At 40.7% G+C, this 21,911-nt stretch overlaps 1 protein-coding gene across 1 annotated transcript in view; it reads left to right on the plus strand.

The window, feature by feature from the left end:
- The window catches only part of LAMA4 (laminin subunit alpha 4), a 117,579-nt gene that overhangs the window by 33,637 nt on the left and 62,031 nt on the right, over positions 1-21,911 (plus strand). The window contains exons 3-8 of the mRNA XM_020805347.3: positions 730-854; positions 7,263-7,343; positions 10,671-10,885; positions 15,541-15,636; positions 16,413-16,564; positions 19,305-19,415. Of these exons, the coding sequence (XP_020661006.3) occupies positions 730-854; positions 7,263-7,343; positions 10,671-10,885; positions 15,541-15,636; positions 16,413-16,564; positions 19,305-19,415 (780 nt within the window). The remainder of the gene's footprint in view (positions 1-729; positions 855-7,262; positions 7,344-10,670; positions 10,886-15,540; positions 15,637-16,412; positions 16,565-19,304; positions 19,416-21,911) is intronic.

The following is a 21,911-nucleotide window of genomic DNA, read 5'->3' on the forward strand; positions in this document are numbered from 1 at the left end:
TTCTCTCCACCTCACAGGGAGTAGCAGGAGCATTCTTAAAGGGACAAAGCAGCTAAAATTTCTAAAGGGATGAGCAGCTTTGCTGGCCGACCCTGGCTCTCCTGTCCCCATCCATCCCTCCTTCCTTCCTACCATCTCTCCCACTGCCTTCATTGGCTACCTAAAGGTTCAGTATGCAGCAACAGAGGGGTGTACATATGCAGACACAATTGAAATAAATTGGGGTTTGCGTGCATTCTAAAATAAATCAACTCTCTGGCAGAACAGTATTCTAGGTCATTTTCCAACCAGAAAACACACTTCCCTGGTGAAATAATCCATGCTTCCATTTACATCATAGGGACACCTTATTTTAAATCATTTTTTTAAAAAAGTAGAATGCAGTACAACAGGTGGGATCAGTGATCCCACGGACAATAGTATTGTCTGTGGGATCAAGGTCTGACTGAAGATATTTGCCTTCAAAGATAGCTATGATCTTGTTGGCAGCTTTATCAACAAATTCTGGCAGGCCAACACTGTTGTGCAAAATTCTTGTCCAAAATATCATTTGCAAATCCTTTCCATCTAATCAGTGAATACCTGAAAGAGTTTGGTAACAGGCACTGGGCCCGCCTGTCCTGCTTGCCAAGAGCACTTGCTGAAATGACTTCTGCTAAAGTTGAATTAGAAGTTCCTTCCTTTACTTTTTTCTAATTATCTCCTTCTTCATTTTTTTTCACATTGCAGGATTGTCAAAGAAACACAGCTGGAGACCATTGTGAAAAATGTCCCGATGGCTATCTAGGAGATGTCACCAGGGGAGCACCCAGTTTTTGCCAGCCCTGCCCGTGCCCCTTGCCATTGGTTGCCAAGTAAATGCTTTTTAAAAAGAACTGTTCCTCCTGCTGCTAAGTCTATCTGTACCCAGATATTGTGAGATGCCCTGAGGGAGGGGGGAAATATTGACCAATTTCTCAAACACAGAACAAGATAATTTAAACTCTTCATTTTTTACAAACAGACTGTGAAAGTGTCCGTACTTTTTCTTACTGATTTATTCTCTCAGTCACTCCAGGGGCTCTGTCAAACAAGCCAGAAGGACTATATATTTTATTTTATCCAGGTTCTTTTTTTCTTTATACGTTTTGAACAATGTGATAATTTGCACAACCACATGGCTCTTAGCACTGCTAAATCTGACCCTGTTAGTATACATACTCTTGCCTGCTGATAGGTGAGCGCTGTAGGCACATTTAACAGAACTTCAAAACTTATATTTTTGGACAGAAACTATGGAACTCATGATGTAATGATAATTGCCAAGCTGGTTGGTTTTAAAGGGGGATTAACTACATTCATAAAGGACAGTGGCTACTAGTTAGGATAGCTATATATCACCTTCCAGCATCTGAGGCAGAGTGCATTTGTGTATCAGTTTCTGGGGAACGCAAGATGATGGTGTTCAGGTGGTGTCTTGTCTTTCTAGAGGTCTTCCTGTGTATAATGGCCAATGGTTGGCCATTGTAGGAACAGAAACTCAGTTAGGGGCTTCATTCTGATCCAGCAGATCAGATCTCTGCTTATGTCCTTAAGAAGGGCAAATTCCCAGAATTCCATGGCCGAGCTCTGATACTCAGGATGTAAAATCTATAAATTAGGCTGAGCAGTAGTAACATGAATTTGATACTCACCATGTCAAATGGAACGCTCTCACTCAAGACTGAAATGCTGGTGAAACACCATCAAATAAGGGGATAAACAATTTGAAATAAAAAGAATTAAGGATGCACAGAGAAAGGGGAAAGTAAAGATGTAGCATCTCAACAGCCCAACAAGCCCAGTTGTAGCTAAACTGCCCCCACAGCAGAATTGTAGCATATTAACATATTTGTAGTGATAGGAAATCTATTAAAATAAATACATGTTATGTCTGGTTATCTAAATATTGTTTATGCTTGACACATAATTTAGAGATGTGATGATTCCACAGTAAGTGTCTCATTCTCAGTAATTTTGCACATTTTGCTATGCTAAGAGGTCCTGAGGAGATTCTCAATATAAGATTGCCCAGCATGCTCCAGGAAAAATCCTATCTCTCAATATTTTTTATGTTCCTCAAAATGTGTTCTGAGCAGGGATATCATGCATAGCATTCTTAACAAAAAGTCTTCTTTTTTCCTTTTCCCATTTTTAGTTTTTATATGAAAACTCCTACCATAGGATGGGACACAACACACTGAGAAAGGGTAGTACACACTAAATAGAAAAGGTTTTACACTCTCTTGTGTTTGTCTTATTCTGTTCTCTTTCCTATAGCAGAGATAACCACTCCATCCTGTATAATGTAGTGCCCCGCCTGGAGCAAAATGGGCGATTGTATCGGCTGTGAAAACTTTGCATTGACCACTCTGGGGTTTTGTATCTGAAAGTGTGTGAGGAGGTGGGGGGGGGGGGAATAAAGGATACTTTCCCCCAGCATTCACTTTCTGCAGTGAACTGTTGGGAGAGCTGATCGCACTATCTGTGGCTGACTCCTAGGGACTGTGCCAGGGACGTTCCAGGCAAAGACATACACGCTCTGGATGTAGGTCAGGGTGAAAAGCTGCAGCATATGCAAAAGCCAGTTATTCCCAAAAAAAGAGGGAGGTGTGGTGACTCAAGGCCTGCCTGGCCTGTTACTGTGACTCAGCAGAAGGCCTGCCATGTGGTGAGAGGCTAGCTGTGATTAAAACAAGCTCCACTGGAGGAAAACCCAAATTCTTTTTAAACATTTCCTGTATTCCCAAACGGAACATTGGCATCAAGACCAGGAATTTTCCTTCCCACCATCTTGTACAGAAAGTGGGCTTTTTTCTTTTGTGTGAGAAATAATGCAAGACACTTGAGGAGGCCCACCAAATGTCCCGGGGGGGGGGGAAATACCAGGACAAGAATAGGGGAGAATTTTCTCTCCTTTCTCTCTCAGCTCTTCAGAAAGAAGAAGAAGCTGCAAGATTTGCATCCCTTGTTTAGTACTGTTTTTCACACAGGAACACACATTTATTGCCTTTTTAAAAAATTGTTCTAGCACTCCTAGTACTGGCACTATGGAACCAAACTTACGCTACTAGCTACGGTCAGGTAAACCTATCCCAATTCTTCTGTTCTCCACCTTTTTAAACAAAGATGCATCCCAGAGTATGCATCTTCCAAACAAAGGAAAATCATCAGAATTTCACTGTGTAGCATAACCACCAGCCATCTACAGGATTCTGGATGATGTGTGTGGCAGCACTGCAAGGGGACAATAGTCTTGCCTTGGGAAGAAAATAATCCCTTGTCTGGGATTAATTTGTCTCTCAGACAATAGCAACCGAGAATCCACTGCTACATGGTGCAACATCTGAATATTCCTGAATTGCAACATAAAATACGTGTTGCAATGTAACATCTATTGTAAATTCCATTGTGAGGTTAGCTTGAACCCATAAATAATTTTTATTTCCTAAACCAAAGAGTAGCAGAGATGACATTTTCTCTTGAGGGTTTCCTGCGGTTAGTTTTACTTAATTAATTACCTTTCACTTCTAAGCCATTTATTGTAGCTTGTTTCTTCTGTTGAAGTACGCACTTTGCTGGCACTGCAAAACTATGTTGTAAAGGTCATATGCACAGGCTGCTGGGTTTTGTTTTGGGTTTTTTTTAAAGTTCTTTTCCATTTCTCTCCCTTCGATAATACATTTCACCATGTAAATAGGTTCATAGTTCCCAAAGTACTTACCAAATCCTACCCTGCTATCCTGAAAACTGCTGATACAAAACCTATTGGGAATGTTTAATTTACACAGTTACTCTTGTGAAGAACCTCTCGAAACAAGGGTAAAACTATTATAGTTCATAGCACTGGCTGCCATAAAAACCTGTAGAATGGCACTTTCAAATTGCAATAGTTTTCCTTCCTGCAGAAGAGGCTGTTAGGTCTTGAGAACCCAACATTTTTGACGCTTTCCCTTTTTCCCATTAGTGTGAAGTAGAAGGATACAGAGCAGAAAAAAATAACATGCTGTTATAATGATAGATTTATTACTGACAGATCAACACAGGATCCGCATCATATAGGAATGCTAGATACTGTACTAGAAATACACAGGAACATTCAGAAGACAAGAGCTGAGAGGTAGTGTTTGACCGGCCTTAGCTCCCCAGCGCATGCCCAAACTTTGGTTACAGTGACACCATCCCAAGTCTGGCTATTTATCTTTAGCTAGATTAGGAACTCCTTCCAAATGGACCTTTAGCAGTTAGTTCTCTTCCATACTCTAGCTGCTGGATCTGCATATACATCATTTTTGGAAAAGCTAACTTCCTGCATATCATGTATGCAGTGGCAGTGTTCTAGATTTAGTCATTCTCCTGGCCACAAAACTGCTAAAGGTCCAACCAAGGACATTTTGCTGCCTGAGGTAGCACAGCAAATAGTTCCTCACACACTTCCTATAACACCCCGAACTGCCCAAGTTATTTTGGTACATGAAACCTAAAACCCATAAGTACCTCTCCTCTACCCTAGCAGGAAAAATAAAATATATAATTTTATTTTATATATGAATTGAACTATCAATTTTCAACGCTTTTAAAATACTCAAAATCACTTCCCTGACATGGCAATTTGACTTTGCCTCATGGTGGGTCCAGTTCTACTTCTTTATTCCACCACTTCACAAAATACTCCATTGTAGCCACATGTGTCCCTTTCAAACAGGACAGCCAGTCTCAGATATACCATTTTGACAATGGGTGGCCCTTAGAAATGGGCATACTTTAGACCTTTTATATAGGTTAGCCTTCCAAAGTCTTTTTTTTTTTAAAAAAAAATGATCTTGAATACCAAGAGTCAACATCCTGACAGGTACAATGCTTGGTTTGTTTCTAGCAAAAGAGAGAGCCATAGGAATAACATAGCAAGGGAATTTATAAAGTCTGTAACAAAATATCTAAGATGGCTGATTCATTACATACACAGTTGTTCACTAGATTCATGTGTGGAGTTTTTATTTATTTTTGTTGTTGTTGTTGTTTTTTGAGCCTGGCCATCTATATCTGATATCCTGGGAACTTGGAGAAGAGTCCCATTAAAGAGACCACCATTTGTTTAGAACAATTGAATTTCAACTGTTCCAAATTCTAGCAGATGTCATCAGTTTTTTGTTTTTAATTCTCTATGACCAATATTTTTAAGCAAACACTCCTACAAAGATTCAGAAACTTCTTTTAATCCGTTCAGGAATTGGCTCATGTACAATGGGGGTGGGGGGGTGGGGTGGAATTACAAAGCTGAAACACTAATGAAACACTAATGAAACTGTGTTCTTAAAATGTTACAGAAGGACAATGTGTTTTTCAGGAGTCTCAATGACCCTATAAATGTCATCAAATAAGCCAAATAAATGCACTTCTTTTAACTCTAGAGGATATTATATTAGAAATGCAGATGAAAAAACTGAAGATAATCCCGAATCATTGGTGCTTCTTTTTTTAATGTTTTTTTTTTAAAAAGCAGCATACATATATTTTTTTTCTTGGTAGTCTGACACTTCCTACTTAATCACATCCTAAACTAAAATATTCCATTTTGTGGTGGTTTTGTACTAGCAGAAGGTCCTTGTGCCCCAGCATAGAAAGGCATGAAATTTTGGATGTGTTCCTTACCGTTGGCTTTCCGTGCTATCATCCATACCAGTCCAAATGTCCCAACCTAGCCTCAGCAGCTGTTTTCAGGAAGTGCGTGAGGTCTGCAGTTGTGGGTAGAGGGGACTCATGGAAATCAGGTTCCTAGCTTTCCAAGACTGGAAATGCAAAGCCATCCTTGGATACAGCCTGCAGAGTCACATAAGGAGCTTTAACACTAGCATGTTTATTGTGGCAAACACCATCACAGGATAGGGACCAGTTTGTCCAGGCTAAACTATAAGAGGGAGCTACAGAGTTGATTCTGTGTGATTGTCACAGCAAAAGTTTCTCTCATTTCTTAGATTTTGCAAATTAGCTTGCTTTCTTTTGTATTTCGTGATTAAAAAGGAAACATTCTTCTTGGAAAATCTGATTTCTCAGACACCAAAGGCTGTCAAAATCACATGTCTAAAATATTAATGTTACTTCAGCTCTAGCACCAGGTTATCTATATAATGCATAACTCGGTCCTTAGTTGCATGAATTGCACATTTTTACAGATAAATACATGTACCCTAAATATGAGCAGAGGGATTATGAAAAACAATGTTCTCCACCTCCTATCGTTGACTCTGTGGTGTGGTTTACAAGGTTTACTGTACCCGCTGGTGGCACGAATTAAAAACAGAGCAGCATCCAACAAACTGCTTCAAACCTACAGGAGCTGCTCCCACCAGCAAGTAGGAGCCCCCTCCCAACTGCTGCCAGCCCCCCTCTATTTCTTACTCTTTACAAAAGGCTGGGACCCCTTCTGGGGCAAGTTTCCAACACCACCAAAGATTGTGAGGTCAGGGGAGAGAATGGCATAGTCTGAACCACAGCTACTGGAGCTAGACACAGGGATCATTTAAACCCCCTGTTATAGCAGCTCCATTGACTGATGATCCATTCCCAGGCACAATTCAGAGTGCTGGCTTTAACCTATAAAGCCCCAAACAGCTTGGGTCCAAGTTATCTCAAGGACCACATCTCCTTTTATAAGCCTGCCTGGATATTAAGATTATCAGGAGACCCCTTTCTCTTGGTCCCACCACCCTCACAGGTGCACCTGGTGGGGACACAGGAGAGGACCTTCTCTATTGCTGCTTCCAGAATTTGGAACTCCCTCCCACAGAAGGCCAGGCTGGTCTCATCTTTGCTGTCCTTCTGAAAGCAGATCTAGACCTTTCTCTTCAAGCAAGCTTCCTCTTAGTCACTGGCTGCCTAAGGGGAGTTTTTAAATTGATTGTTGTCCCTTAATGCTTTGGCATCATTTTCACAGATGCTTTTGTTTACTGTTATTTAGGGTGGTACAGTATTTGTTTCATCTTCTTTAGTATCTGTATACTTACTGTATGTAAGTCACCTTGGGTCCTTTTTAAGGAGAAAGGCAGAGTAAAAATAATTTAAATAAATAAAGAGATCAAGGCACATGAAAAAAAACAGCAAGAAAGGAATCAGTAAGATCCTGGCTTACCCTGCTGCATTTCACTCATTAGGAGAGCATAAAATAGTGCTAAGAACATGAATTCTCAAGTTGAAAGTTGAATGTACCTATCATCACTAATCATGGCTTTTCAATGCAATTTCAGCTTTGCAGTCTCCTGTTACAGAAAAAATGGACTGGTGCGCTGTATGTGCAAAGAAAATTATGCAGGTCCAAATTGTGAAAGGTACGTATAGTTTCACATGCAGATTTTAAGAATATTGGAATATCATGTCATTTATTTTTACCATATAGTCTACATTTGATTTAACCAGCACCATGTTTTAAATTCATGAGAGCCAGTGTGGTGTAATGGTTTGAGTGTTCAACCAGGATTGAAAAAGCTGGTTTCAAACCCCTTCTGGCCCACAGAAACTCACTATGGATGTGTACCAATGGTAAATCACTCCTTGAACATCTTGCATACCTCAGAAATCCCATTTCTGTGTCATCTTAAGTCAAAAGCAGCTTGATGGCACTTTACACATTTTAAATTCATCCCACCTTTACATTGAGAAGGAAAAAAGCATATATCAGAAAAGATTAGAAAAGGTCATGTGGTCCTTACATAATACAAATGCAAGAGCAGGTCATACCTTTATTAAACAACTAAAATCTGAACAGCGAGCTTTCTACATGAATTCATCTTCCTCAGGCTGTGCACTGAGAATTTGTGGATAGTGCAAGAAAAAATGTATATGAGAGTCCGAAAAATCCATGGCAAATGATTATTCCAGATCTGCTTCTTAAGGTGAGTTGAAATGCAAGCAGCAAATGCCATTGAGGGTGTGGTTTAAAACTCCACCCCAGATAGTTGGCTAAATTTCTCTTCCCAACACTTCAAACAAAGGACTACTTAATAATAATCTGCATCTTCCCACCACCACCACCCATTGCCGCTTTTTGGAATTCAAGGTTCTTATTTATCCAGTGAAAAGGTAGTACAGAAAAATAATAAACCTCCATCAAAGAACTAGGATTAAAATTTAGTCCACCCACAAGGAGAAGCCAATTGAAGTCAAATTAATAGTATTACCTGATGGATGCAAGCAGATGTTTTCTTCAGCTTGCAGTCCTGTTCAGCTGATGTTAAGAGATAATGTTGTCTTCTAGATCGTGTTCTGGGCAGCTATTTAGGATATCTTCCAGTCTTTGGGGGGGGGGGGATAGAGAAGGCCTTGTAGCCCTTACATAATACAAATGCAAGAACTTGTGATACCTTTATTACACCACTAAAAAAATAAAACAGCTAGCTTTCAATGTTAATCTATCTTCCTCAGGCTGTGTGCCACATTTTTGTGGATAGTGCGAAAAAAATCTATATGAGAGTCCCAAAAAGTCATGGCAGATAATTGTACCAGATCTGCTTCATTAGCACGTGTGTGACTCTGTTCAACCATGTATCATATTTCCCCTAATATAAGACAGGGTCTTATATTAATTTTTGCTCCAAAAAATGCATTAGGGCTTATTTTCAGGGGATTTTTTTTCCATGTACAACAATCAACATTTATTCAAATACAGCCATGTCATCTTCTTCTGGTTGCTGCACAATGCTGCACAATGGTGGAGGACGAGGTTTCACTTAACTGGGGCTTTCTTTTGGGGTAGGGCTTATATTGCGAGCATCCTGAAAAATCATACTACGGCTTATTTTCAGGTTAGGTCTTATTTTCAGGGAAACAGTATTTCTACAATCTCCAGTTTGTTTTCTACAGTCTCTGCCATCAGTGACAGTGACAGTCCCATATGTACTGGGAACCCTGAAAGGGTGTTATTGTCTAAAAGCTGTTTGAATTACGCTTCAGACATGTACTGCTTCTCTAAGCAAGTACTTTCTTTAGAGAGAGATTTTCAGCCCTTTCTGCAACTGTTCAAATTAGTCAGAAATGTGCCTGATTAGGATAAGTGCTGTTAGCACCCATTGGGAATTCAAGGATACAATTGACACATTGCTTTTGAACCTTGAAGAGGCCATCTTGTTTTCCTATAAAATATTAATTTGTCCTTTTGATCTAGCACACAATGACTTAGAAGCTTTTCAGTAATTGAAATCACTCATTTCAATTGTTGTAGTAAGAGTGGGTACAGAAAAAAATTATATAGAAAAATGTAACATTTGCTTGCCATTGCTTTTATTTTGCAATTATGAGAATGAGGTTGGGATTATAGCTGCAGTTGTAAGGTCTCTAGAATGAAACTGCTTTCAGGGTAAAGTATAAATATAAAAATACTCATTTTATATACTTTTTGTGCATTAATATTTCCAAACATACATAAAACTGGCAGAGGCGGCCACTATCAAACTTGATGGAAGGTGCTTATTTAGATAGTTGTTTAATGAAAAGAGGCCATCCTTTTTTCTTTTTTTTCTTTTCTTTTTTTTTTGGCTGCCAAGGAAAAGCCACACAGTGTCTTGTCTTGACTTGACTCACAGGACATTTTAGGGCACATCGCAGTACTGGAGTAGTGAGACCTCAGGGAGAATTAAATAAGTGAAGTTCAGTGAAGACTGGTGCAGAACTGAGGCATTTTATGCACCTAGGGCCAGAGTTCCTCTTCCAGGTTCCACCCCTTTCCTGAGGCATGGCAGGTCCCTTCAACCGAGGCCCATATCCTGTTGCCTAAGCACAGAACAGAAGGGTAACCGCATTAGCTTTCCCCATTGGCTCCAGCAGGCTTCCAGTCACTGGACCTATCTCACATTCAGTGCTGGAAGGGGCATGCATCAGGGAACTGGGCAGAGCAGGAGTTACCCGTATGCAATTGTCCTTCCGTTCTGCATTTTGGCTTATTGGTTCTGTGCAGTGCAGATGGGCAGCGATGGGGACAATTTCCTGATGAAGGCAGAGGAACACTTTTTTGAAGGAAGCAGACTTGGGAGATGTTGTCAGGAGAGCTCCATTCAGAGGTCCCGGGTTCACGGGGTCTGTTGCTGATAGGCTGAGGCCCAGGAGTGATTTAAACCAGTGTTCTTGGACAAACTGGTCTGGCTGCCCCTTTTTTTCCTCTTGGTTCACGCCAGAGGCTGACCTGCTGCTCAGGGTTGGAAAGGGAGGAAGAACTAATGACAGGCAACATAACTTAACATGCTCTAGTTCCTTTTTTAAAATTGTAATTTCAAGAACCTTTATTGGATTACAACTCCCAGAAAGCAGGTGGAGTATTTTCGGAGTCCTAGTCCTGTTGTTTTCAGCCCAGTGCTCAAGCCTATCCAGATCATTTTGAATTTTGTTTCTGTCTTCAGAAATAGAAAAGTGGCACACACTCATTTTCCACTCTAAACTGTTTCAGTTTTTGCTTTGCTGTGCTAGCTCGACCCAAGGAGTGTGAAGGAATTTATATGGCAGATATAATGGCAGATAATAATTAGGCCAACATAGGAAAGAGCACAGATACAGAAAGTCATCGACAGCATTCAAAGTCCCTATCTTCTCTTTGTTGACTTGGGCAGAATATCACTAAGCTGAAAGGTCAGACAGTAATCATTTGTTGGTCTGCATTTTCATTCTAGGTGTGCTCCTGGTTACTATGGGAACCCCTTGGTGATTGGCAGTTACTGTAAAAAATGTGATTGCAATGGCAATTCAGATCCTAACCTGATCTTTGAGGATTGCGATGAAGTGACCGGCCAGTGTCGCAACTGCATGCGCAACACCACAGGGTTCAATTGTGAACTCTGTGCTCCTGGTTATTATGGAGATGCCAGAATAACAAATGGTTGTAAAGGTACGGATATGAGGATCACTCTTTGCTTTAGACCAGACATCTATACTGTACCTTCTTGCCTGTCTGCTCTTTCTGGGTTTGAAACAAGCAAGATTGCTCCTATTTTTGTGGCTATGTGGAAAATACTGTCAGTATACTTTGGATGCAGCATATATGAGTACAGAATTGGGATATAAATAGATAGTTATGGGCATTTATACAATCCAGAAGTGTTGGTTTTGGAAGAAAATGAGTAACTGACTTTGAAGGGTTTTGCAACCATGTCCACGATGACTCAACTGGAATATATGAAATCAAAAACAAGCACCCAGCATGTGAGAGGAGCTGAGATACGTATGCTGTCCAAAACTACAACATGGCTGTGAAGAGTTGTGTGAAAAGGAATAGTAGTGGTCATCCAATAAGGGAGATATGGCATTTCAAGGGGTAAACCACCTTGGGTCCTTTTAAGGAGAAAGGCAAGGTAAAAATATTTTAAATAAATAATAAACCCAGAATAGATAACAATCCTATTTTAATGGCTATTTGATCAGTCCTGGGACCAAATTGTCAGCACAATCACATATTTACATTTTCCTGGATAAGGAATCAATAAAAACCTAGAGTCGGTTCAAAAAGATCAGATTCATCCACACCAACATTCTGTGGCTCAGACTTGATGATACTTTTAGTATGTCATTAGAAATGGCGCTCCCTTAAAAGATCAAAGTCATCTGTTTCTCCTAGCACAGAGGTGAGCAAAATGTATCTCACTGGCAATTTGTATCCTCTTCATATCAATCTGAGCCCGCCTCCACAGGGCCCTCAAGGAGCCAGAATTTTCACCCCCAAATGCCAGAAAAATGCCCTTTCTGCTCTAAAAAGTATCTAGGAGCTGCAGTTCTTGTGCGTGGGGGGGGGAGGGAGTCATGAACGACAAAAAAGTCCTCCAAAGCGACAAAAATCGAAATTTGACATGGACATCTAGTCAGTTCCTGTTTAGGTTTTTCAGTTTGAGGCCATTTCTGAGCCTGGTGTAGCTGGCAGGAAGAGCTGGGGCAAACCTTTGGGCCCACACCTATCCTGGCATGGACCTTGTGCCTGCACATATTGTAGGTAGATTAACACAGATTAGCTTTCTTTTGTTTTGTGACTCAACGCTGCAAAGCAGGCCATGGGCTCACTACATCCCTCTACACCCCATGTGGTCCATAGTCAGACAAGAGCACACGGGCCAGGAGCTACTTTGTCCTGCATCCTTTTGAAGATATTCCTATTCTGTTCATGTCCACGTGGGTTACCAAATCCCAGGGGCAGGGGGAGAACCATTCACAAATGGAAAAACATAAAAAGGCTATAAAAGAGCTGGGATTACACTGTGTCATCAGAGTTAGTTCTGGCAGGATTATTTCCCCACTTCCAACCCAGAGAATACACAATGAAAATAGAAGCAAGAGACAGCTGTTAGGATTTTTGGTAGTGACGCGGTGATGAGGAGAAGGAGAGAGAGAGAAAAAGAAAAAGACCCATTGTCCTAAAGTTCTGCCCTAACCACTCAAAATCTAGAAATTCATCCTTGCACATTTGCACATACTTAGAGTGGCGGCAACAGAATACCTGGTGATCTCATTCAGAGACCTTCCCCAGTGTCTCAGCAGTTGAAATGTGCAAGAGACATCTTGGGCTTCATTGCAAGGTGAAGCTGTCAGTCTCATTTTCCTTTGATACTTGATCAACTTTGCAGGAATCCTGTGCCTGTAAGGGAAACATAGTAACATAAAAAATATCAATTTCCCTTCATGGGATTATTCACATCCTTAATGCTATCATGTCTGTTTCCTTTCAACAAGCAGGTAGCTTAAACATGGGCACCCATCTCCCCTCATTCCAAACTGGCACTATGGTTCACTGGACCAGTGTAATGTTTACATATCCAGGAACAAGCAAAGGAAATTGGAGTGAGAGTAGGTGGGTGCGTGCAGCTGGGTATATCTTGCAGTTTGGAGCAAGGCAGGGAATGGGAATTGCACCCACTTTCACAGTCGGCTGACCTGGCAACCCAAGGCGCTGAGCCTTTTCTCCTCCTATAGTTCCAATCAGAATTGGGCCCTTCAAAGCATTAAAAAGACTAGAGAGAAACTGCAGGGTAGGCCAACCAGCCTAGCTGTGGCAAGCGACACTTCGCCAGACTTCCTCAAAGCCCTGACTTGTCATTCCTAGTGGAAGAGCCGTCCAAGAGTTTTGGCCAGAACATTTCAGATAAGTCAAAGCTCCACAGTAGTATTTTAGGGGCCAGCTGGTAGAAGAGGAGTAGCACAACTGGAACCCCACATACAATGGAGATGCTTGCAAGATAAATAAATAAACCATCAGAATCCCTTAATTCCTATGGAGGGAAGGTTTCAGAGAAGGAAGCCCACTAAGGCTTGTCATAGCCCCATAGAAAGAGGGTGAAAGAGAATATCCCATCTTTGAAACAGGCAGGGAGTTTGTCAATAAAATAATTGTTAACACTTGCCTGGAAGTCCAGTTCCTTACTGAGGAAAAAGGATTTGAAGCGTCTTAAAGGCAGCTACATGATAACTTACAAAGAGGCTTGAAGAAAACCATATTCCCTTTTTTGTTTCCACATCAGATAGTCACAGGAACATTCTGTTCCATGAGATGTCATTTTTATGTTATGGCATATATTCAGAAACAGACCTGTCACTGCTTTGGAGGTTGGTTCAGACAGAAACATTTTGCAAAGCTCAGAAACGGTACTTTTTCGAACTAGCGCTTTCAGAATTCCCTACCCAGAACGGGCATGGTGACAGAGCAATGATGGGAGTTGTCGCCTTTATTTATTTATTTATTTATTTATTTTTTCCAAGTTCTGACTTTTCAGTCCATTAGCTGCCCTCTTCTTTATTTTTTGTGTCATTGCGACTAAGGCAGATTTGCTTAGGGTGTTAACCATAAAAGGCCTCTGTCTACTTCTTGGTGCTACATTACTCATGCAGTGTATATGTGATGAACCTTTAAAACAAGCCATGCTTGGAAAGTAAGCTAATTTTAGAAGCCTTAATAAGACAAATGATCCAGAAGGTTTTACTATGCTTGAAAATGCAAGCTTTTGAATTTCAAAGTGGTAGGTGATTTTGTGGTTCTTAATCTCTAAAGAAGTAAGTAGTATGGGGAAGATCTCAGCCTGTGAGGTATTTTAAAGGGCCATTATTTTACATTAGCTCTGTGACATGCTGAGTTAAACATGTTGCCGGGAGAGGGGGACTTTGAGCAAAATCCAGAATACTATTACAGGAGTGAACATTTTCAGGTGGAAGAGTAGTGAAATCCAGTTTCTGTTCTTTTGCCCACCTGCAGGAGGAAAGAAGCACAACTTTGAACCATAGCTAGTTTTGTTGTCCCAGAAATAGAGACTCACTATGGAAATTATGGGGGACGTGGTGGCACTGTGGGTTAAACCACAGAAGCCTCTGTGCTGCAGGGTCAGAAGACCAGCAGTTGTAAGATCGAATCCATGTAATGGAGTGAGCTCCCATCACTTGTCCCAGCTCCTTGCCAACCTAGCAGTTCGAAAGCATGTAAATGTGAGTAGATACTTAGGTACCACCTTGGTGGGAAGGTAACGGTGTTCTGTGTCTAGTCATGCTGGCCACATGACCACGGAAATTGTATTCAGAAAAAACGCTCGCACTATGGCTTGGAAACGGGGATGAGCACTGCGCCCTAGAGTCGGACACAACTGGACTAAATGTCAGGGGCAACCTTTACCTTTACCTTTTATGGAAATTATAGATTTCTTTACTTCTTCCCACCACCACCGCCCCATAATTTTTTGTATATCATCTAGCCTGCTGAAGAGTAAACTCAAACTTTGCAATGTATGTCTGTGTGTAAGGGACTCGGGGGTTTACAACATTTAAGAACAAGCATGTAAAAATAATAAATCAATTAAAATGATTGAACAAAAATGATTTAAACATATAAAAGTACAGTACAGCAACAACCACTTGCCATCGCAAGTATCCAAATTTAAATGCCAAATGGTGACTTTAAAAGGAATGGTTTCTTTGCTAGTGGAAAGATAGCAAGGAGGGAACCAAACAAATGTCCTGAGACCAAAATGGGGCTCCTCCCCTAATGATGTTAATGCTCATCAGACCTCTTATGAGGAGATTTGGTCTTTTCAATAGCCTGAACTCCAGCTGTTTGCATACACAGACTTGCTATGACATCATGGAATATTCATAAACATTTACAGTCCTCAGTGTACAATGGTGCCAGATAATTTATTGTCCAGATTCTAGAAAGGAAGAGAGGTCATCTTCGACTGAGATTAAAGGCTCACATGGGGCCATTTTGTTAGGCAGACTGAGGACTTGAAAAAAGTTCTAGGAAATGGGACAACAGATGCCTTAGAAATAAAATGGCTGAAGAAAAAGTCTAACATCAGTAGATGACCAAGAAAAGGAAACACAAGATAAGGTTAAGTAAAGCAAAGGGAACTTTCAGAATAGGGTTGGCCGGGGTGTGTGGGTGGGGGGGGAAGAGTAAGAAAACAAGAGAGTTGAATAGGATGAATTCTACATACATTTAAAATAATCATGCAGACATTTTATTTCAGGTTTGTTATTTTAAGTGATTGACACAAATGTCTCTTTTTCTTTCCCTAGCATGCAACTGTGGAGGAGGCCTGTGTGACCGCCGAACAGGGCAATGCTTAGCTGAACCTCCTATACCTCCTCCAGTCACTGACTGCCCGGTTATCAGTAAGAATGGCAGTTATATGATGTATTTAATGCACTCCTTTCTCCTTTACAAGAACACCTTTATGTTTGAGGTCATGGATAGAGGTTTATAGTATGATTCTGTGCTTGTTTTCATTCTGTTTTTTTTTAAAGAGAAATTGCATATGTAATTAGACAGCAACTCCAATAGCTGAACAGCAGGTGTAACAGAGCCTGCTGTCAAAACATGACCCAGAATCTTTGTCTGCAATGCATGACATGGAGTCAATGGTCCACATAGTTTCACCCTATGATCATACGATAGTTCATTTCAGGGCTGGTGTTTCTGGAATGAGGAAAGTCTTAGCAGGCCAGAACCAGCCTATTGTGTTTGGGTCGCAGGATAACAAGGCAGCATCAAGAAGATCCCATCGCTGACATCCTTGTGCATCAGAGACCTACTAGGACTTTGTAGGTCCTCAGCCTTGCCATACTGAATGCGACATGCAAGGAACGTCTGTTTGCACTTATTTTACCATGAGTCTCCCAGCTGCAGAGTCTTCCACTTCTCAGTAATTGGACAACAAGCTGGCTGTGATCAGTTCTGTCTTTTAATCCTAATTTTAAGAGCAGAAACTGGGAGACCTAGAAAACGTTGTGAGTTTTGATGTCTTATTCTAAATTCCTGGCATGTTTGCTGACAATTTAAAACTTACTTTCACAACTGGGAAATTAGGAGAGACCTGAAAAGCAGAAAAGGGTGTGTTTTGCAAGATTCCAAGAAGAACGCAATCCCCTTGTTTTTATATTGTTACCAGGCTGTGACAAATGCATTTGGGATTTGACTGATGATATCAGCTTGACAGTTCAGACCATTGAGGAAAGCAAAGCAACTCTGCTCAGCATCTCCACTGGCGTTGCAGCCCATAGACACTTGCACGACCTCAACTCCACCACGTTCATCCTCAAGGTATCAGTGAAGCTCCTGCTCTTCCTTCAGCATTAATACACGGTAAAAGGGAGAGCCTGCTATTCAGAGGCAAAGTAATAATAGGGAAGGAGAAATTAAAAGCAGTCAAGGAAAGGCAACACCAGAAGAGATTAGAAAAGAGAATGGGCATGTTCCCACTTTAAATTCTCTCATCTCCAAACTACTATTCTCTCGGGGGGGGGGCAATTAAAGGATATCATATGGGTAGAGGCCATGGTTATAGACTGCAAGGTACCTGAGGCCTAGTTCACACATGCATATTTATTATTGCAGTGGTCATAACATTAAATTATGTCTTACATGTGTACGTGTGCCATCTGCGAGCAAAAACAGAACAGCCACATCAACCCATACGACAGCAGATACACTGCTTTTGAGGACAGTCATCTCATACATTCAGCTCTCAGTCACAAAATTGGAGTAACAAATTGGTGTGAGAATCAAATAATGGCCATAACGTGAATGAGCTGGCTAACAGAATGTAGAGAGTGGATTGTGTTGCACGAAGTTCAAGGAGGTTTCTAATCCCCATTCTCCCACTATACTTACTAGAAATATGCCATTTGAATTTTTTAAACTCCTGGAATTCTCCAAGGATTTCCCAAGCAGAATTCAGAGAGATCCAGCCCCACAGACATACCCCTATATTTTGTTCACCTGGAAGAAAGACAACTTGAACACTCTGTAGCCTAGTGTTTAATGAGCAGTGAGACTTCACCTCCCAGAAAGCCCTAGGTAGGTAGGTCGTAAAGTCATAGGTAGCACCAAGGTAGCTTCCTTTTTAAACAGGAAACTAAGCTGGAACTAGGCTTTTTACCAGGTGAGCGGTGTGTCTGTGTGGTTCTATGGGAAATCTGCTGCAGAAATTCTTGGAGAATTCTAGGGGTTGGAGCCCCCCAAAAATCAAAATGTCATATTCCTAATGCTTAGTTGATGACTTTAGGTTGACCCTTCTCTTATAGCCTAACACACTCCCCTGAGTCATTATAATCAGAGACAAAGAGGAGATTAGGGGAAACCATGTTTGATTTCTTAGAGGTAAAATAGGAGGAAATGCCACTGACTTCTTGGTTATAGATGCTTCTTAATGAAACAGATTATTTAGATGTATTTCAGACCAATGTTTAGGTTTAATTTTGGAACCAAGATGGCCATGGTCATCTTAGTGGATGACCTGTACTAATTCTGCCAGACCTCTTAATGGCTTTCAGTGTCATAGATTGTAGTCTGTTCTTAACCTTCTAGCACGGATGGGACTTCAGTTCTACCAGGAGTACTAGAGAGAGAGACATTTAAGAGTATGACATTCGCAACTTATACACACATATCTGAGTGTTCCATCTTGTTTATCATATTGCCTAACATCTACATTAAACCAATGGGAAGGTCACTCAGCATTTCTGTATTCAAGGACACCTAAATGTATTTCTATTTTCGGTTTTATTTTATGGAGGCTACCATGACCCTGAATCATTGCCTGGAAGTGAAACTGCCCATCTCAGAGCCAGGGATAGAAAAAATAGATGGCTCCGGAGAGTTATGTGTAGCAGTGATAGCTCCTGAGAAAAGCAGGGCCCCTCCTAGATGTTCTACCACCTTGAGGCAACCATCTCACACTCTGCCTCATGGTAGGGCCAGGCCTGCTTTTGAAATAAGATTCAGACTAAATATTTTAAAATAAATGATTAATGTGGATTTGTTGGTGTGACCAGCCTATACCCAGGCTTGCCACTTCTCAAATGTCCTTCCTTTAAAAAAGGCTTGTCTTCAGTTATCAAAATATGAACTTAAGTGGTTTAAAATGAAAAAAAAAGATGTCTTTTATTACAATGTATCAACTGGTAAAGTAAACAGAGTTCAACGTAAGTTCTTCTTAAGTTACATCCCACTGCTGAAATACATCCTCCCTCTCCAAATACAAACTAACTTCTCTCTCTTCTCTCCAGCTCTTTTAGCTCCACCTCCTGCAGGCTCTCTTGGATAGGCTCATCTCCTGCATTCCCCCAGCCAATCATCTTATTTCTTGTTACCAGGCCAAATTGGCTATGGTTCCATCACAGTTGTGAAGGAGCAGGACTCCATGTAAATGTAGGAGAAATGGCTTCTGTTAAATGCAAAAGTTCATCTTAAATGGCATAGTAGCTGCAGATGTGGGTTGACAGTTCACACCATCCTTCTCATCCTAGCATGCTGTTTCTGCTTGGCAACTAGGTTGTGTGTAACTGGCCTGAAGAGAAAGCTGTTTGCATTATCATGCTTGTTGATTCTCTATATAGTGCATCAGCAAACTCTGGCAGGTGCCATGACCATTTTCATTTTTACGGGGGTTGTACAAAGAGGTATGCAGAGTGGCATGTGTAGTATGAAAAGGAAAAAAAAACAAGGCTAGGCCAGGAATGTGAGGCTTCTCTTAAGACAATAGGATAGATTCCCTGGGAATCTCTACAATCTTCTCCCATTGAAATGTTTATTGAACCACTAAATAAGCATCCCAGTGATGATTTGGAACTTGTAACTCCTACCTCATTGCAGTAGTTGCTCCAGCTGCCCTGCAAGGGTTCTTTCAGTAAATCCGGTATTCTTATGAGGATTGCTCATTAAAATTGGGATTTTTAAGAAAGTTCGTTTGCAAGTGCACTTGATGGAGATGCTTGGTTTAAAGAAGCGGAACAAAACAAAACAAAAACCACTGACCTTTCCAAAACTATTTTACATACAGGCAAAATTGTCAGAGAAAGATAACCATTCTGTACTGATGAAGACCCAGGTGGATAATGCCACAAGTGAAATGACTGGTCTTCTCAAAGACATCAACACACTCGATGAAAAGGTGGGTCTGTCATTTGCCTTCTTCATTTCATTCCTTTTCCAAAAAGTCCTGGTATTAAATTTGATAATCTGGACAGAAAGATGGCTTAGTGTTACCGGTATAGACTTATGTGAAAAGTTGTACCTACTTAGATTATTTACTTGAACCATATGATCATCATGCAAGCCTTCCTCTAGGTGCCCCAGCCAGGTGAAGCTAGGCAGGTAGTTATGAGAGATTCTCTTCCTGTAGTGGTACCCTGTTGATGAAATGCTGTCCACAGAGGGGTTCATCTGACACCTAAATTATGGCTTTTATTTTCCAAGACACTTTAAGATAGAGATAAGTGATCTCAGTGGGACCAACGATTTTTTGATTTTTCCATCAGCCAAAGGGCTCCATTCCTCAGAGGGATGGGGTGGCCAAAGAAGCTAATTTGCATGTTTCATTTTATTGTTGCTGCTGCTGCTATAACTACAATGGGCTTTTGTTTATTTGAAAAGTAGGTTTGGTTATAAAAGTTTTGTTTTACTCAAAAAAAACCTTGCATGTCCAAATTAATCGTAAAAATAAACTTCTGGATGGCTCAGTGCTTTAGATATCTGACCATAGATTGGAGGTTCGATTTCCCACTGTGGGCCTCTCTTAAGAGGTGTTGGACTGGATCATCCATAGGGTCCCTTCCAGCTCTGCAAGTCCAAGATGATAATAATTATGTTTTTAAAAGGGAGTATGTGGGAGTCAGTAGTGCAGCGGGGCATGAAAACATGGCTAAACTGGCCGCAATGCTCACTAACAGGAACAAGGGGACTCTTCAATCCCTCCCAAAAAAGTTGAATAACAATGTGGTATTGGCAGCTAGGGGCCTCCCAGGGGTGCTTGGAGTATTTGGAAAAATTCCCATGGGTGCCCTATGTTACCTGTTCCTGTTTTAAGGGCAGTTTCAGTGGCTTTAGTCTCTTGCACTATTCTACTTCCTCTTCAACTGTGGTTTTAGTCCATGCTAAACTGTATTTATGCCCTGCTGTTGATTTTATCATGTGCTATTTTATTGTGATTTCATATCTGATGCTTCCAACGTCTAAGTTATCCGAAAAACTTTGGTTGCTGCATGTACTAAAAATATAATCCGTAATAGTTAACTTCATTTTAGGACAGTATTTGATGGCTAACTGACTTGAAAAGTATCAACTGTGACTAAGAAAGAGGAAAATCTCTGTGCTAAGTTTTAAGTAAATATAGTCACATATGAATTTGAGGCAGAGGTTTTTCTGCCGGCTAGCTTGGAATCGTTTGAAATCATTTAAAGCCAGCCAGACATGTGGGGTTTATATCAATGATTTTAAATCATCCTGGAGCATTGAAAAGTAACTTCTTTGACCTGCAGCTCTCAAAGGTTTTGGCTGTTGTAGTCCTAAACAACAACTTGTTACCATTGCAAACAAATCAACAGCAAACTAACAAACATGGCTGCCTTCAACAGACTAAAGAGAGGGAAAGAGATTCAGAGCAGAGAAGTGGAACTCTCTTTTAATTCAGAGGTAGGAGAGAATCAATTGGTTAGTTCTGGCTAGCTTGATGGTCACCCCAGGCTGGAAAGTTTCCTCCCACCCACAGCTTCTTCAGGCAGCATGTACGTAGGATTGTAAAAACTTCATAATATATGTAACTTTAGAATAAACTTTAAAAGGTTGAGATGGCAGTTGGAAGGAAAGAGACTCTGGATAGCCACAGCCAGCTAACTAGGAATGCATCTGACTCAATCTAAGGACTTCTTTTGAGTCTTCTTTGCTCATGTATTATTTCTTTGATACAACATTTTTCCCATAATACAAATACAGCATGCCTACTTCAATTTCTCCTTTCCACTGATTACACTAATCAAGTTGAAAGCAATCCAACTGTTCTCTTTTAGTCATTGCAAGCAGTAATGATTGGTCATGAAAGCTTTCATAACATTTTCATTAGCATGATTAGAGATACTTCAAAGTCTTCTTCATGCTCACTGTTTAACAAATGGCTTCTCAAGTATCTGATGCATGGGGGCCTCTCTTTGGCATTCAGGCTCTCTGTTGACACAGTTGTTATCATTAATACCTTACCCAGTCAGTAGCAGATATTTAATAATTTCTGGTAGATATGACCTGACGAAGCATATTTTGCAGGTCACATAAGGCTCAGTTTTGAGTGGTGTGATTTTTTATGATGTAAAAGCCACAGTAGCACTAGCCTTCTTAGAGAACACCTGAGATGCTCAGCCACAAAGAAGGAGACTATAGAATGGCTTTTGCCAGCCTGCACTACCAATGGCCCCAGTTTTGAGAGAGACTACATTTCCTTGGGAAAGAAATGTTTTACAAATTCCATGTGTTCTGGGCTTCTCTGGACAGCACAAGAAAAAACTGTGTTTCTAGTAGCTTCTGTTACATAAAAAATATTTTATTTTATTTAAATTTATACCCTGCCCACCTAGTGGACAAGCCACTACTCTAGGGAATTGAGAATGGCCTTAGAATA

This window comes from Pogona vitticeps, chromosome 1 (genome assembly GCF_051106095.1).
Source record: "Pogona vitticeps strain Pit_001003342236 chromosome 1, PviZW2.1, whole genome shotgun sequence".
Classification (NCBI taxonomy): domain Eukaryota; kingdom Metazoa; phylum Chordata; class Lepidosauria; order Squamata; family Agamidae; genus Pogona; species Pogona vitticeps.